Source organism: Oscarella lobularis, chromosome 6 (genome assembly GCF_947507565.1).
Source record: "Oscarella lobularis chromosome 6, ooOscLobu1.1, whole genome shotgun sequence".
Taxonomy (NCBI): domain Eukaryota; kingdom Metazoa; phylum Porifera; class Homoscleromorpha; order Homosclerophorida; family Oscarellidae; genus Oscarella; species Oscarella lobularis.
The window spans coordinates 1,474,215-1,490,920 of NC_089180.1; the positions used below are offsets into that span (position 1 = coordinate 1,474,215).

Genomic DNA, 16,706 nt, shown 5'->3' on the forward strand with positions numbered 1-16,706 from the left:
TTAAACGACCACCGCCCCCATTCTCCAAGATTTAGAAAATGTGGGCGGTGGTCGTTTAATCCGGGAACATAGAACAGTTATATATACGTGGGAGCAGGGGGAGCGCAAGAGCTGAGCGCAAGAGTGTGCTTGAAACATGAAACACGTGGCACAAATTTTTATTGACAAAAATCAAGACCTGGCTAATCTACTGACATACTTTCTGTCTGTCTGACGTCATTTGACACCTAACTCATCACACCATACATTAACTAACACAGAACAACGACGGTTCACAAACTAGAGATCAGATGAGAAGGGGAATTGCTCGGCTATTGAGGTTGTCTTGGTTACAGTTTTTTCCACCTTGTCGACGATGACGTTGATTCCAATCCCCCATTTGGGAAGGAATTTCCATGTCTCCAATCACTTTTCCCTCTTCTTTCTTTGCTCGCTATTCTTCTCCTCTTTCATTTTCTTTGTTCCTCACTTCAACTTCGTGTTTCAAACGCGTTACATCGCGTTCAAGCTTCTTAATTAAAGCTATAAGAGTTCTTAGTACAAAAAGTAAACACGCTACCTTCACATAAGCCAGAACAGCTTGCTCACACATTCCAACAGTGACAAACATGCCACCAATAGTCTAATACACTAATGAAAATAACTTTGTATATAGGCCAATGCTCACTCACGCCGAGCAACGGAGAGTTCTCTGGAAGGGAGAGAACAAGATTCTCCAAGCCATTGTAGTAGCAATGAGCCAATCGTTCCTGATTGCGACCTTGCAGATAGTAGGAAACGGCATTTTGCCTGCGAGTGTCTTTCTGTTGCATGCATGGAAAACATTTTAGAAAAGTTTCTTCAAGTACCATTTTTGTCTGTCCGCGTAGTAGTCGCCAATGGCATTCCAGGCTTTTTCCAGTAGAGCGTCATGGCCTAAAACGCTTTTTAAAAAAATGCCTGTACGGTCCTTGGCGTTCTCACCGGCACCGCCTCCGGTTTTCAAGAGTTGAACAACTCTGAACCAATCTCCCAGTTTCATTCGCATGTCGACAGCCAGGTCAGTGAGAAGAACACAGCGTGTATGTGTTGTTCTAAACACTTAGCGCCGTCAGAAAGGCTCTAGCTACAGCAACGAATCTATTAGAGCTTCCACGGATCACCTCCCACAGCTCCAACGTTACAAAAATACGTCTGACGATGGCATAGACAATTCCCAAGTCCTTTCGTCCTTCGTCACTCTCTTCCCAACGACGTTCTCATCTCCGCTGTAGGCTCCTGAAAGAAACTCAAAACGTTTTAGTGAGGCTACGTACATATTTACGCAGTTGGAGCTCAGCCCGTGCACTGTAAATGCGTGTGGCTCCTGTGACCCCGATGGAGTGTTGGTGAACACTTTCGTTTGCAGCACTTGCGCGTTTATGGTAGAACGTGCTGGAGGGGTGTTAGCAGACACCTTTTTGATTTCGGAGTGTTGCTGTATACCTTCGGCAGGGTGAGAGAAAAGACAGGTATCTGTATATAGCTGTTGTTACTTATGATTGATAAAGTCGCTGTCGAAGTTTTAAAAGTATTTTATTTAGGATAAGTCATACTTAACAACAATACGAAAGAGGGCGGATGAGGAAGCACATTTATGCAAAACGTAAGGATGATAGTCCAGCAAATTTTCAACATCTATTAGGCAGAATGTATTTTCACGTCTCTCTAATTCATATGAATGATAATGCTCCGAGAAATCAACCGTCTCCAGCTTCTCCAAAACAAAGTAGCTTTCACGTAACTGACTCAATATTAATTTGATTTCTCCAAAAATAGGTAAGCCTGATTCGGAATCAATTTCGCAGCAGACGCATAATCCTTTCGTGTACTGCGTACTCTGCACTTGCAGTGACTTACATCTTTGCAACAAAATACATATTAGTAAAATTAAGATTGAAGTTTAATTATCTATTATTTACGAGAAGACTGGTGCTGACGTGTTGGAGAAGGATATATTGTAGGTAGTTTCAACATCTTCTTTCTCTATTTCCGTTGCTAAAAAAATCATAATTTATTATTAAATGGTGCAGTTCAAACTCACCATTTTGTACTGAAGGCGCTTGATCTAAAAAACTGTCTCTGTCGATCATTTGAAAGCACATGTAGTGCTGGTGGCGAAAAGAAAGCGTTTTGCAAATGTTTATAAAATTGTTTGACGCCGAGGCAAGGCGCTTGAAGTGCTGATGTTTGGCCTCGAAGCGAAAGCACCATTCGCGACTCAAAGGTCCAATCCTAAAAAAAACAATTATTAAAAATGACAACAAATTTTGTTACTTACCTCATCATCCAATCAGGGATGTGAATGTTGTAGTGCATTTTTGGCGTCACCGAATGATTTGGATACAGTTCTACAAAAGCCGAGTGATGCTCACGAATCAAATGCTTAAGGTAATCAATTTTTTCCACTGATGTCGTCGGAGCAAAAATCAAATCCATTATTTTTAGGTGAAGAAGAAAATTTTCGTAGTTGGGCTGATCTTCCGGCACAAATTGACCAATTATAACTGGCAAGTGCCTAGCAAGACACCACAGTTTGGAAGCTAGTAAAGAAAATATTAGTGGTCCATTCCATTTCTGTTTGCTTGCATGTACCTGACTGGGAAAGACAGTTATCTTTTGAAAAAAGTTTTGCCTCGCCCAAAGGACTGGGTCTGTTTTTTATTTCTGAGGGGCCATAATCAAATGATGAAATTCTCTCGTTGACCTGATCTACTGACAGGTGCTGAAATAGGATGGGCATTCCAAGCTTCGACAAATGACGTCATACCCACCCTGCTGATTTCAATGGCCACGGCAGACACTGAAAACTTTGAAATTTCGTCGTTAAGGTCGAGAATTTCCTTATCGACTAAATCGTTCAAGCCAGCTTTTATGGGAAAGTTAACTCTTTGGTTAACTTCACCCCAAATTCTTTCAATAGGGTGATTCTGCAAAACGATCAAATCAGGGTTAGCACAAGAAATGCATTATACTGGACATACATGCTTCGAATCAGACTGGACAAAGCACTGTCGTTGTCTATTTGATCGAAAAACCTCCAACTGCTCTTGAACATAAAGCATGAGTACAAATTCCAGCCCATGATCAACCCTGAGTTGATCCCACACGCCGTATTGAAGCAAAATTGGCTTCAATAGCTGGTCGTAAATAACATAATTGTTCTTCATGGGCATCGTGGCAGTTTGCACTATGCAACCGCTGAATCCGTCAATGGCTGCCACATGGGTGACACCATACATAGTAAGCTTCTCGTTTTGATCCACGTGAAGCTTGTGGCCAAAGTATTCAGCACTGTACGGGACAGGATTGGCTCGTCTTGCAGCAGTTTGCTGCCGTTCTTCGTGATACTCGGGAGCCACTCGTTGAAGAGCTCTTCCCACACGCTTCTCGCCTATTCCAGTCCACCCATGATGAGAGGACAAATAGCCTTTCATGGTCTTTCGTCCATAGGTAGGGCCAAGCTATAGAAACAGAGTTCACACTACCAACGTCTTATTCTCGCCACCTTGCCTTGTCCACGGCTTGTGAGACTGCTCGATCAAGTTCAGACGTTTCTACTGAAGATGTCCAGTGTATGTCGTACTTTTCACAGTAGCGTCTGACGCTCCGCTCGCTTAGACCTCGGTGGCCCGGAAATCGGTCGCATAAAATTTCACTTATACCTCTGTGCGAGAGCCCGCTGGCCACCAACTCTTCCATGTCCTCTTCGTTCACAAGCTGCTCGAGGTCCATCGCTAATTTACTCCCGGATGCCCAACTCTGGACGACGGACTAATTAGATATACCTAGAGACCTTTCCGGCCGGAGTTCATTTCCGGTCAAAAGCGACGCGTAGATTACATTCCTTTTTGGGAAGATAAGATCCGCTCTCACGGGCAAGTAGCGTTTCACGTGCCACGTGCCAGCACTTCGATCAAGACGAGCGATGAATTCACCACGCGAATCAAGCCCCGCCGCCGGCGGGGAACGGGACGAATACATACGACTCGCAAAGGGAGACCGACAGGTCCAGCTACGACAAGTGGACGTTACTGTCCAAAAAATCATCCAGATTTTTGAGGTATGCTGCACTCTGGATTGATACTAGTCTCCTCGATCCTTTTCTCTCAGTTGCCTGCCGGAGAGATGTACCTCTGCATAGCCGGAGAAGAGGTGGAGAGGCCGATCTTCCCCACCTTCAGCACGGGAAGATTTGTGGGTTTAGAACCCAGAAACGAATATCACATCGTTCAACGATCTGCGCCGCGGCACGACGAGCAACCTTTATCTGCCCCAGGACCCGCGGCGCAGCCAGGACCCGCGGCGCAGCCAGGACCCGCGACGCAGCCAGGACCCCCTCTGCCAGCCGCCGCATGGGCGCCGTCGGAAGGACAACCCCGCCTCCTTCACCCTTTTCCCATGCGAGGCGCCAGCAAATTTATGAAAGGGTCAGGCCGCAAGCGTAAGCTGACTTTCGAGTCAGCTGCTTCAGCCCAGCAGAAATTCCTTCAAAGAAAAATTGATTTCGTGACGGTCGACGTGGGAAACGACGGGGGGGTTCGCCGCGGGGCCCTTCGTAGATCGGAATTCCTGATCCTTGACGAAGCGACCATGAGCGTTCCTGTAGTGATCGCAGCGCTTACAGCTCGCCTCACGGAGAAAAACGTAATACAACCAACCGACGAAATTGTCTTGGTTAGCAAAGACCTTGCCGAAATTGGCGACGACGAAGGCACTAGAAGTACGGAATATTTCCTCACAAGACGAATACTCATGACTGATTCCTTTTTGTAGACCTATTGTTCTGGAAGGCACCTAACCGAATCGTTTTAGCCGTTCTCAAGGACGAGCTAGAATACGCATACAAAGTAGCGTCCGTTGCAGCTACTCAAGCCGCTCAGGCCGTTGGATTCGTCACCCCGCCTGTGACACCACAGAGCGCAAGACGTGCGTGGACCGCAGCTCAGGGCGATTTACTTCTTCATCAGAAAGTGGACAAACTCCTCGACATGGCTACCGATCGCAGAGAAGAAGAACAAGGACTCCTTCGACAGGTCGTCGCACGGGCCAAGGAGATCTTGGACGCATTCAAATGCCCGATGTGCTTGACGAAGTTAGAAACGGGCATCGTGATGAGCTCCTGCTGCGGGCAGGTTGCGGGATGCAAGCGATGCGTCGAGCGAGCGCTCCTTGATGACATGGACGCAAGGTGCCATCTCTGCCGAAAGAGGGCCGATTCGGTCTTCGTCGTCGATCCCACGGGAGGCCGCGACTGCAACTACTTCACGATCTTTCCGTGCCTGGACGAAATCGTGAAGAAGGCCAAGGAAGTGAAGGCCGACGCTCAGCAGAGCCTCGATCGCCTTCCGCGATCCGAGGCTTGACGCGATCGCCTTCCGCGAAGAGACTAAGAGTTGAGTTGAGTTGAGTTGCCTGGCATGACTAGAGTTGAGTTTTGCATGACTAGAGTTGAGTCTTGCATGACTAGAGTTGAGTAAAAAATAAAAAACGCCGCTTGTGTACGGCTCAAGCTTTGTTCGATGTGCCCTCTTTCGCCGATTCCGTCGTTGCGAGGCGATCGGCGATTCGGCGATAACATCTATATAGCGCACTTGATCTAGCTGAAGGTCACTTGGTCCTTAGAGCGCTCAGCTTAGAGGGGGGCCTCAGGCGACGCCACCGGCGACGCCTCGGGCTGCGGAATGCTCTTTTGCCCGCCGCATAACAGAGCAGGTGACGCCTACATAAGTACTTCTTTGGGAGACAATTCACGCCCCTAATTTAGAGGAAGCGTTTGAGACACGCCCCTAATTTAAAAATACTTGTCAACACGAATTATACTGGTCGTACCATTTCATTGGCTACTAGTTTTGCGTTTTCGGAAGTGGGTGGATAACTCGAAGGTAGACTCTCGCTTACAATGGCGCATTGAATAGGAAAACTCCGTCTTTTTATTCACATTTAGTTTACAGGTCTGTGAATTTTCAGAATGAGAAAATGAATGAAGTAATGGGTCAAGTAGGAGGGCAACAAAACGATTATGCTGCTGTGGTTTTAAGAGGAGGGGCGTTTTTAAATAATAATAATGATAATAATAATAACATGAAAAATTCTACCTGGTATTTCTGGTTTCATGCGCGGAAGTTTTATAACACGGCCACGCCGAGAACCCCGACGAGCAGTTTTTCATTACGAGGTCTTGTTCAGGACCCCCGAAGAGAAGTTTTCATCATAAAGTCTTGCGAAGGAGGTCTTCCTCAGGACCCAAGAACCTAATGACAATTATTTAGGTAGTTACGTGTAAAACCATATGTCTCTTGTGCCTGTCCTCCAGCCAGCTGCCATGAATTGTCTTTTTGACCATTCCTGCCTGCTCTTCTTCAAACCTTTTCACTATATGTCAAAAAATAAATAAAAGTAAACGCTAGCCGTTTGGCTACCTGACTTATAGCAAATATCATATGAAATCCTATGTCGTCAACAGATGTTCCATCCTGATAATTTCCTATGAGAATTTATACGATATGTACTAAAGAAGAGACTCGCCGTTCATGCCTGGCGAATAGACAGCAATGCCTGATAAAAGTCTTCAGACCCTCACCTCACCGGTGCCCTTCTGTTGTCGAATAAAAAAAATTAAAAAAACACATTACACAGTGGGTCCGACGTTTTTGCTTACCTTACACAGAAAAGTTGAAAAAGCTTCAAGTGGCACTGCCTGCGCCTGCAAGAATAACAATTAGGGTGAGCTGAATTCTTTTAGGAGTTGTGCTTCGTTGTACTTTAGAATGGGTAGTCCATTTATGAATTTTTCTCCCTTCTCCTGCATTTCAATCATGAATTTTTTCTATATAAAAATGACAGTTAAAAGTATCAAGTTCATTTATTTTGGGTGAAAATTGACTTATCTGACAAAAGAGCTTCGCTGTGTCGAAGACTTCAGCAAACGAGATGATGAGTGGAAGCGCTGACGATCTAAAAGACAGGATTTCAGGGCACTTTGCAACCCTAATTAGGGTTGGGCTAAGGGCTTGGGTTAAGCGTTCGTACGACGTATAGAAGTCTAGAGAAGAACAGCGACCATAGATTGGCTATTAAAGCAGCGTCTGCGCTGCTGAATAAGAATCGCGTAGGAATTCGCGAGTTCTGCTCTGCTGTGACTTGCCTACTGGTAATCTCGCTCTTACCGGCACAGTCGTCTTTCGCAAAGTTCCAAAATGATGCTCGAACGGTGGCTTTTCTTCCGAACAGCTTCTTCTCAATAAAAATCGATCGAAAACGTCTTGTGATAGCGTGCGCTACAGCTTTTTTCCTACATTTGAACGCTAATTGCGACTTCCATAAAAGGTTTTTTGTTTAGGTCGCTTTGAAAATAGATTTAAAACTACCTAGTCAATGAGTTGCGTAAATTGCAGTAAAATTGGTCGCGTTTTGTCGTCCTGAGACGAAAAGTGTCGATATCTTAGCCGTGAAGGAACGGATTCAAATGCAAATCTACGATTATACTACTTGCCTAGGTTGACATCAAACCATGCTAGTTTGCACTGGCTGCGATTGCGCTTTCGCAATTCGAGTTCGGCTCGGTCACATTTTCTAAAGGCTTTAGCTACCTTTATATAACACTACACGGCTTTCGCCGTTAGTCGCCAATCAAGGCAATAACGCTCATTTTTACTTCTTTTGATGTATCTAATGTAGAATTAGTAGAAGAAACGATCTGCGCAAAAATTTTTTGAATCTGACAATCCGTTCGAGAGTTATTAGCAATCAAAAAAACAGAAGTCCCGGATGTAAATTTCAAAATTTGATATCTTCTTTAATACATACTTTCTCAAATTAAACTTACACTCAAACAAATTCATTATGTAGGTTCTTTTTGTGATCAAAAATTCAAAATTTTTGAGAATGTTATTTCGGAAATCAATAACAGCAGCATTTTACATATAATTTTGAATATTTCGAAAACTTTATTACATTTCGAGATCTTTTTTTTTGCAGATGTGTTGGAGGATATTTGTACGCTTTTCAAGAGCAAATTTATTCGGTTTCAAAAAGTTTATTCTGAAAAATAATTTTTAAAAAATACAAAAAAATTCCAAAAAAATTAAAAATTTCTACAACTACTCTTCTTCATCCTAGGACCCTAAGAAAAATAACAGAGAAGAGATTGAGACAAATAAATTCAAAAGGTCTCTACAGCTTACTGATTTTCTTCGCAGCCGAGAGACGGCTGCTGAGACGCTCCTTCGATGTCTTTTGCATTGCCTTATCCGCCTACGAAGTCAGAAAATATCTGTCAGAGAGACAGAATCGCCCGAGTTTCTACTTCCGGTTCGGATCGCGAGAGATTGGGCCCCGAAACTTAACCTACGCGCTATTGAGAAGCCAAAAACACGATCTAGAGCGATTCTAACCACTTTCGGAGGCCAGCGACGAGCCGAAGGGAAACTCCCGCGCAGCTCGCCTCTCTCGAACTCGGCCAATCGCTCCCAAAACTCGCCTTACGGTCGGAGGAAGCGTTCGATTCGATCGCCGTTGGGCGAGCGGTCGACTTCGCTTCGTCAACCTCCCTGACCTCCCAGAATCCTTCTGTATAGCGCACGCGAAATGAAGAGGAAAGCCTATTCTAACGTTCCAAACATGTAAACGTGTGCATGCTGGGCCTACTATTTATATACATATGCGTGCATATATGTGCAGCGCGTTTTTATTGTTAGAATAGGGTTTTAGGTTGGCCGTTCTGTCCACTGACTTCAACAGCCAACAACAGACCATTATAGTTTACACGTACAGCCCAACAGACGCAAAATCCTATAGTAATTAGTTTTTAATTCCGAAAAACTAAGGTAGTTTTAACATCTGATATTGATCTGTACCTGTATACTCAGATTTCTCCTCGGTGAGAAGGAGTGGTGACATGGAGATCGAACTAACTATGTAGAACCTTTGGTAGGCTGCTGTCTTGATCGTGGCCTGTATGCTCAGCTGATTCTCAGACGAGCGGTGACATGGAGATCACAGACAACAAATACGTGTAAAATAATAAATATTCGCCATTTCGTAACTTTTTAAATTAATATCAACAAATAATTAAAATTACTCTAAAATTTGTTCAATCTTCCCGCATCGATCAGTACCTGTATACTCAGAATTCTCCTTGGTGAGAATGAGTGGTGACATGGAGATCGAGCTAACTACTTCGAACCTTTGGTATGCTGCTGTCTCGATCGTGGCCTGTATGCTCAGCTGATTCTCAGACGAGCGGTGACATGGAGATCAGAGACAAAGAAACGCTTTCAAAATAAATATTCTCCATCTCGAATCTTTTAAATTAATAACAGCTAATAATTAAAATTACAGCGGCATCGATCAGTACCTGTATACTCTGCTAACATCTACGTGTTAGCTTGAGTGGTGACATGGAAATCAAACCAAAATATAAAAAACGGTTGTTCTTTTCGCTCAATCGTAACCTGTATGCTCAGCTGATTCCAGATGAGCGGTGACATGGAGATATGAGAGAAGAACAGCAGGCAATCGCAAATTAAACTAGTTTCTAAATATAAAATGCAAAAAAATCAGGAATTGTTGCAGAATGTCAGAGCGAAGAATTCAACAGAGTGAATTACATTCTTTAAAACACAGTGATAAGGGATTTCAATAAAGAAATTAATTTTTATTTAATTTTTGTTTTTTTCACAACTGTGACCCCTAGGCTGAAATATTGTTATAGAAAATGCCATTTTATTTCCATCAAACGCAGGAAGGTCAGAAAATTAGAGTCTAAAAACTTTTTTAGCTGAAATTGTGAAATTGAAGGCGTGATCTTGACTAAGGTGAGTCTTGAATAAGGTTTAGTCTTCTTCTCAAAAAAAACTTTTAAATACAAAGTGTTTTATAGATGTAGATATCTCAGTTTTATTTTTACCCAAACGTATATCAAAATTGCAGATAATTAAAAATGTTTTCAAGTGGCAGATGAATACTATCAAATTTCAGCGCAGTTAATATATCGAGAGGTAGGGAAAAGACCAAGGATACTATTGTTTAGTATCCCTGCGAAGGACAACAGATTTTTGTGATTTAAGGTTTTGCTTATTAGACGTCTTTGCTAAATGTACTGTAGTTATTTTATCATTTCTGTTGCCTTCTTTCATCTAACGTAAATTGAAGGCTAATGAAATTTGATAAGATAATAAGCAGAGAATTTCTATTACACCTGAACAATTAGGAACTCCATCACGCCCTTTTATGTAGAGCAAAAGAAATTCTACAGCCGAAGAATTGTGAAAGAAAGAAAGTGAGAAAAGAAGAAAAACAATAACATTACTTTTGTATTATTTTTTTATTATTTTTAAGTAATTAATAATGATTTTAATCCTAATAAAAAATTAGGGTGCTAAATCATCCTTATGTGTAAGAGTTAGTCTGTCATTCTTAAGTGACTGTGTAACGCTCTATATGGTGTTGGCTAACACCTGCGCGAGGCTCGCCGGACCTAAGGGCAGTGAGGTTGAGAAAACACCAGACAAAGGTGTTCCGCGAAGCCCAATAGTGGTTCACTCCTGTGGCAAGCGTTTTGAACCACAATCTGGGATGCAGCGACACCTCCTATTTTAACAGTGTGCTGGCGTCTCTAAATTATATAGGGGCTCGGAAAACCCAGCGGATCGCGAAGAGAGGCCGAGACGCTTCGGTTCGAGTAAAAGAACTTCCCTGCGCAACTGACTGGATGCGTACGGAAAGGGAAAAATGAGGGGAAAGCGATTAGCGGCGTAGTCGGATACCAAATCGTCGCGAAAACGAGTTTGAAGCGCGCGAACGCTTACCTTTCTTGAAGAAAAAAAGACTTTCGCATCATTCTGAAGAGGTGTAGCCGCCAAAGGACGCAGGATCGCTTCGCCAGGCGGAGAGTCTGGTTCATTCAGGGCTCGCACTGCAGTCCCGGACTGGTAAAAGCACGCCCCGGATTAACTAATGATTAAAATTGGCATCAAACATTGAACGCTATACACTATTGAGGAGAGCGCCTCAACTAAGTGAAGGAGACGGGAGACGGGAGAAGTGCGCAATCGGATTAGCCTGCGCAAAAATCGCGTAAAACGATTTTTGGAATCGCGCCCCCGCCTCCGCCGCTTCCGCGTCCGGAATCCGAACGTAAGCGAGCGAAAGCAGCGGAAGCGGAGAGAAAGGAAGTGAGGACAACCCACAGCAATATCTTAATTAATTAATCTACTATTATTTATTTTATTTGTTTGTGTAAGCTTTGTTGTCGTGTCGCGTCGTCGGCGAAATGGTTTGGGGAAAGTTACAGGGTTTTGATTGGTGGCCGACGCTCGTCGTTCACGATAGGGAGGCGAAGCAGGAGAAGATCGACGCCGAGCGGTCACGCGTGGATTCGTTGGCCTCGGAAACGAGCAATATTCGGGAGTGAGATTGGAATAGAATAAAATGAGGGAGCGCGCCATGTGACGTTCAGATATTCTATAGTTAGCGTGCACTCTCTCTTCGTGGCGAGAAAGCCTTCGACGCTCGAGCTGGAAGAAAAAAGCGTTTCTCCCCCCGTGCCGTCGCCGTCGCTAGACCGAACCTTTTTGAGCGCACTTCGGTTTGAACATCATTGATTTCCTAAAGAAAAAGACGACTTTCGAAGAGAAGGGGAGAGCGATTCGCTTTGCGTACCGATTCGGACGTGCTGCCAACCGATGCAGCCATGTTCGAACGATTCCGTTAGTCTGTGCGTGCAATCGTCTTTTACGAACGGCGTCGTCGTCGTAGTTCCATTGCCAGAGGGCAGAAAGGGCCAGGGAAAGGGCAGATGACTGGCTAACGCACGCGACAACAGAAAATTTAAGTAATGTAATTATCTCGCCCTCTCAGGACTCTCTTACTGTAGCAACTTGCAGTAGGTTAAATTAAACTAGCCAACAAAACAAAAAATCTCTATAGCAGCCATCCTTTCTCAACTGAGTAAAAGGAAAGCCACCAAAACTCGTTCTTTTCGCAAGTCAACTTCGCGTGCTTTGATGCAATTTTTCCAGGGCTGCGTCGAAGTCGTCTGACGGATTAGGAATATACTTATAAAAAACCTATAAAAATAAAAAAATTCGGGTCAAGATATAAAGGCAGCTTTCATACCTTACCTTATCAACTTTGGTGGCCAAAATCAAACATGCTGTCTTGCGCACGTTCGTCAACTTCGTCTCAGCTTCTTTCAACTTCGTCTCAGTTTCTTTCAACGTCTTCTCGGCTTCTTTCAGCCTCTTCTCGGCTTCTTTCAGCCTCTTTTCCTTTTTTTGCAACTGTAGACACAAAAAACGCATCTTTAGTTAATTGATTAATTAATTAATTAATAATTGCCCTGATAACTCAGTTGCTATACTTTACCATGTTTTCACGTTCCGAAGTCTCACTAGAAGTGTCGTCGTCGCCACCGTCGCCGTAGTAGTAGTAGTCGTCAAAGTCGTCAAAGTCGTCAAAGTCGTCGTCGTCAACGTCGTCAAAGTCGTCGTCCTCAACGTCCTCGTCATCGTCATCGGGAATTCGCCGCAAAGCTTTCCGACTACGTTTCTTGGGTTGTCTGAAGCTCGAGCCGTCTTTTTTGACCTTCTTTGCAGTCGTCTCAGCTTCTTTCAACGTCTTCTCGGCTTCTTTCAGCCTCTTTTCCTTTTTTTGCAACTGGTGCGCCTGGACACAAAAAAACGCATCTTTAATTAATTAATTAATTAATTAATAATTGCCCTGATAACTCAGTTGCTGTACTTTACCATGTTTTGACGTTCCGAAGTCTTGCTAAAAGTGTCGTCGTCGCCACCGTCGTCGTAGTAGTAGTCGTCAAAGTCGTCAAAGTCGTCGTCGTCAACGTCGTCAAAGTCGTCGTCGTCAACGTCATCGTCATCGTCATCGGGAATTCGCCGCAAAGCTTTCCGACTACGTTTCTTGGGTCGTCTGCAGCTCGAGCCGTCTTTTTTGACCTTCTTTGCAGCCGTTGGGTGGCTCAATCGTCTGCGTTTTTCATTTGGCACAGGGTCTTGCTGCTGTTCGTCCTATTTACAAGGAAGATGTTTAAAATTGCGACAAACTACTCCACAGCAAAAACTACCACAGTGACCAACACACAAAATACGTACCACTGAAGGCAGCGGTGTTTCGTTGGTAACGAATACGTTTCTACTGTCGTCTGCAGACGAGCCTCTTTTTTGAGAAGCAGCAGCCTGCAAAGACGAGGATCAGGACAACACCAATATCAATCCTACTATTACCACTACTACTCCTGTCTCTCCACAGAAAGAGCGACCACGAGCTGGCGGCTGAGTTGTCTTACGAGCAGTCAAACGTTTATTAATTCATTAGCATTACCCAGCAACGAGATTCGTACCAGGCCTGACCGACGGTTCTCCGTCGGGGTTGGTTTGGTCAGATGACCCGTTGCAATGACAACCACTTGCTCCGGCTTCGAACACCTATTCCCTCAGTCATTAGTTGGCCAGGTCTATGATTAGGGTATGAGTACCTGTTGCGGGCTGGATCCCAATTGAGCTGGCACGTCCAGTCATCAGTAAACTTATAATCAAACTTCTTCGTCGAAAACGGAATCTTTCTCCATTTAAGGCACGCGTCTATATAGGAAATGCAAAATGCCGACGATCAGTACAGCAGTAACTTTGACGTACCGCACTGCATATCCATCTGAACTTTCATACGTCTGATTTTCGCGTATTTGGACTCGTCCGAAGGCAAATCAGCCCACGGCTTCGACGGAGAATAGCCATAGCGACTCCTTATGGTAAATAAATTGGCCACAGCTTAAGTAACTATAGAATCTTACCAGAACTCAATCAAATTGCCTTTACCGGAATTTCAAATTTTAACTTTGGATATATACTGATGCGTCTGAACTTACTTATTTTCATGTCCCGCCAGTATTGCTGAAGATGTTCGTTCATAGCTTTAAGTAAAAAGCGGTACTCCTACAAAACGGCAAACTCAAGAGAGGCTCTCCTCAAGTTTCAATAGCTTGCTTGGGGATTGGCAAAGTCCTGCTTGTTGTGGGTAGGTTCCAATACCACGTGAGGAACATTGACAAATCCTATTATGAGCGCACATAGTCCACGCAGTAAAATATGCAAGCAAGCCTACCAATAATTCCCCTATACTCTCTAAAAGAAGGAGTGATGAAAAAAAGGAGCATTCTGTAGCCGACAGCTTACGGTCTGCCGTCCAACTGATGTGAACTTCGCTCAAACATTTTAATGAGACTATAACAAAATATCTATTTCTTTCCTCCGCGTTTAGTGACCTATCTTATTCTTACCGATCGCAATTGTATACGACGAATCCCTCGCAGCTTCTATCCATGATATTAAAACCAAATATAAACGTCAGCGTTTTCGGTTGAGTAAGAGCGCTAAACAGACGTCTCTCCAACTGTGAGTTGCGATACCATCTCACGGTGTCACACCGTTGCTTTATCTTGGCGATATTTTCAAGTTTGTTCGCCTCTTGACGAGCGTCCGTCGCCTCTTTCTCCGCCTGACGAAAAGCAGCCTAGAACAGAAGGAAATAAAATAAAGCGCTTCCTTTGAAAAATTGCGCTGCGCTTACTCTTCCTTCTCCAGACGTGTACGAAGAATCAGTCAGATTTCTAACGAACGAACGAACGAACATCACGTAGCTACAGATGTCGCGCACTGCCCTAATGCTACCTCGCTTTCAGCTCAAGCTCCCTCGCTTTTTCTTGAGCTAAAACGTAAGTCTACTTAGCTGTCATCTTGCACGCGTACACGGTTACTGTACCACGCGTTGCTGCTTTTTTCGCCTCCTCTGCGTCCAATTGGGAGCGAGCTTTGAACTTTTTCGAAGTATATTCGTACTTTCTGCCGTGCAGCAATCTCTCAACTCGCGAGCAGCAGTAGAGGAGAAGGTCAAGCTTACTTTGGTCTGAAGAGGTGCTGATCAAGCCTTTTTGTCAGCACTTTCTTCCCTTGCAGGTAGATCTTCATCCTTGGATTGCAATAGAGCAGAGATAGGTAAGCGCGAAAGGAGGTGCGTTCCGAAACGGTACTTTTTCAAACAAACGTTAATTTTAAAAATAATTCAAACGCCGTCAAACCTTTGCAGACTCATGTCAAGATAATCGTCAGTCAAGCGAATGTCGTTAGGATCTGTGTGAAACTAAACGATTTCAAGATTAATGAAGATATTTAATAGTTCCAAGTCGTTTTTACATCCAATTCTGTTTCTCCAGAATCTAACACTTTGAGATTGTACAGCATAACAAGAGTTCCAGTTTCTATGAAAAAAAAACGAAGAGAAATTCTACTTGATTTAATCAATGGGCCACAGCTGTTGTGCATGCCGCTTTTGATTTTAGCAAATTGCTCCATCAACTTCTCTTCGGTGTTGAAAGGAGAAAATTTCAAAATAATTTCCATTTCCATCAAGTGCTATATTTGTTTATAAAGTTCATTTCTCTCTATATATTTTTCGTTATACTTGATCCTTCTCAGCTTGTGATGTGGCAAAAGGGCTTCTACCCATCCATGATGGCAATGGAACAATGACCTCTTTTAATCCTTCAACTTCGTGAAAGGACCGTGACAAGAGTAGACAGGTCATCGTTTGCTTGCTGTAGTAAAGAAAAAAAATCAAAGCTGCAAGTGAAGTTGTGTCTACATACCATTTTGTAAACAGTATCATATCCTTTGCGACTCTCATGGAACCCCTAACACACTATCTTGCCTTCAAAACTATAGGCAATTATTCTTACGATTTTAGCCCATTGCCATACTGCCCAATTTGCTCCTTTTGCGCCAGCCGTTTCGAAGACAGACCAAATTTGATGATGTTAGCAGTTTCCTCTATATAACAATTTGAAACGCAGATCATACATACATATATAACTGAAACTAACCTGGATTCATTCCTTCGCCATCATCAAGAAAAGACAAAATTCGACTTTTGCGAACTTTGTCACATTTTTCTGCACCGAAAAATAATGAATTTTTATTTATTTATTGCTGGCGCCCTTACCTGTGTAAATTCGGATGGATTTTGCCTGGGCATCCCTAGAAAAGTCGAATAGGAGCAGATTGACCGTGCCCCCCGTATCATCTCACCTTGCGTTGTCTACGAGTTCCGCCAAAGCGCCGAACAAGAATTCGTGGGTGGTGCTAAAATTGAAAATAATAACACTCCTCCTTCAGAGACCCTCCCTTGATTTCCCGGATAAACACGGAAGAAGACCTTTACTTCTTCCCGTGTTGATAGGGCCCTATCGGACGTGGCCACGCGCGACGTACGTCCGAACTGGTTCCTTGAGCCGCCAAAATCCAAGCGAAAGCTGCGATTTTCGGCGGTACAAGGAACCGAAGCGTCCTACATGTACCTGTTGGTGTGCAAGTAGTCGTAGCTGAGCTGAGCTCGACAGAGGCCGCTATATTTGCTCGGCGTAGCGTCCATGAGCACGCGTACACTTGTACAAACGCTATACAACACGGACAACACAACGTAGTGATAGACAGCGTTTTGCGCAAGCTTCAGTTGGCCACGTGACATATAGAATCGTCACACTCCTCCCCTCTTCACAGTCCCGGACAAAAAGACAACTTTTTGACACCAGCCACTACTAAAGCTAGATTTAGAAATGGATTCCTCTACTTATGGTCCATAGATGTCCACGTGATATGATTCCTTTGACGTTTTGG

The 16,706-nt window shown here is 43.8% G+C and overlaps 3 protein-coding genes and 3 long non-coding RNA genes across 14 annotated transcripts; 1 reads left to right on the forward strand and 5 right to left on the reverse strand.

Annotated features, from left to right (window-relative positions):
- Positions 1-142: 142 nt before the first annotated feature.
- LOC136188045 (WD repeat-containing protein 35-like) lies at positions 143-10,900 on the reverse strand. 4 transcript variants are annotated; one of them, XM_065975773.1, is made up of 7 exons: positions 10,830-10,900; positions 1,143-1,257; positions 964-1,073; positions 849-915; positions 672-789; positions 560-622; positions 143-508 (listed from the first exon to the last, which is right to left on the reverse strand). In XM_065975773.1, exons 3-7 carry the CDS (start codon positions 1,025-1,027, stop codon positions 434-436), a joined length of 387 nt encoding a protein of 128 aa, XP_065831845.1. In that variant the 5' UTR covers positions 1,028-1,073; positions 1,143-1,257; positions 10,830-10,900; the 3' UTR covers positions 143-433. The 4 variants fall into 4 exon arrangements, with proteins under 4 accessions (XP_065831845.1, XP_065831841.1, XP_065831844.1 ...); XM_065975769.1 differs by having other exon boundaries at positions 143-511; XM_065975772.1 differs by having other exon boundaries at positions 143-511; positions 964-1,080.
- LOC136188449 (uncharacterized) lies at positions 1,937-3,755 on the reverse strand. The gene is made up of 7 exons (XM_065976183.1): positions 3,532-3,755; positions 3,003-3,482; positions 2,793-2,948; positions 2,614-2,617; positions 2,300-2,561; positions 2,063-2,253; positions 1,937-2,016 (listed from the first exon to the last, which is right to left on the reverse strand). Exons 1-7 carry the CDS (start codon positions 3,751-3,753, stop codon positions 1,937-1,939), a joined length of 1,395 nt encoding a protein of 464 aa, XP_065832255.1. The 5' UTR covers positions 3,754-3,755.
- LOC136188236 (uncharacterized) lies at positions 5,618-6,109 on the forward strand. 2 transcript variants are annotated; one of them, XR_010670174.1, is made up of 3 exons: positions 5,618-5,733; positions 5,786-5,903; positions 5,966-6,109. It is a non-coding gene; the product is annotated as an uncharacterized lncRNA (long non-coding RNA). The 2 variants fall into 2 exon arrangements; XR_010670173.1 differs by having other exon boundaries at positions 5,973-6,109.
- LOC136188237 (uncharacterized) lies at positions 6,460-7,292 on the reverse strand. Its single transcript, XR_010670175.1, has 4 exons — positions 7,188-7,292; positions 6,783-6,975; positions 6,680-6,724; positions 6,460-6,616 (listed from the first exon to the last, which is right to left on the reverse strand). It is a non-coding gene; the product is annotated as an uncharacterized lncRNA (long non-coding RNA).
- On the reverse strand, positions 8,029-8,739 carry LOC136188157 (uncharacterized). Of its 3 annotated transcripts, none has more exons than XR_010670155.1 (3): positions 8,506-8,739; positions 8,205-8,274; positions 8,029-8,143 (listed from the first exon to the last, which is right to left on the reverse strand). It is a non-coding gene; the product is annotated as an uncharacterized lncRNA (long non-coding RNA). The 3 variants fall into 3 exon arrangements; XR_010670154.1 differs by having other exon boundaries at positions 8,501-8,739; XR_010670156.1 differs by lacking the exon at positions 8,506-8,739 and adding an exon at positions 8,372-8,493.
- Positions 10,901-11,873: 973 nt separating the features above from the next.
- Positions 11,874-16,529, reverse strand: LOC136188135 (ATPase MORC2-like). 3 transcript variants are annotated; one of them, XM_065975861.1, is made up of 30 exons: positions 16,388-16,529; positions 16,119-16,172; positions 16,033-16,067; positions 15,914-15,982; positions 15,770-15,860; positions 15,680-15,724; positions 15,496-15,628; positions 15,359-15,446; positions 15,228-15,292; positions 15,113-15,174; positions 14,935-15,063; positions 14,797-14,876; positions 14,706-14,742; positions 14,605-14,644; positions 14,462-14,547; positions 14,315-14,407; positions 14,211-14,258; positions 14,140-14,159; positions 14,022-14,089; positions 13,904-13,970; positions 13,829-13,847; positions 13,674-13,780; positions 13,514-13,619; positions 13,379-13,463; positions 13,263-13,319; positions 13,131-13,214; positions 12,768-13,046; positions 12,388-12,687; positions 12,144-12,302; positions 11,874-12,089 (listed from the first exon to the last, which is right to left on the reverse strand). In XM_065975861.1, the coding sequence occupies exons 1-30, from the start codon at positions 16,459-16,461 to the stop codon at positions 12,009-12,011; spliced, it is 2,661 nt and encodes an 886-aa protein (XP_065831933.1). In that variant the 5' UTR covers positions 16,462-16,529; the 3' UTR covers positions 11,874-12,008. The 3 variants fall into 3 exon arrangements, with proteins under 3 accessions (XP_065831933.1, XP_065831932.1, XP_065831935.1); XM_065975860.1 differs by having other exon boundaries at positions 15,228-15,446; XM_065975863.1 differs by lacking the exons at positions 16,033-16,067; positions 16,119-16,172; positions 16,388-16,529 and having other exon boundaries at positions 15,228-15,446; positions 15,680-15,732; positions 15,914-15,942.
- Positions 16,530-16,706: the final 177 nt, after the last annotated feature.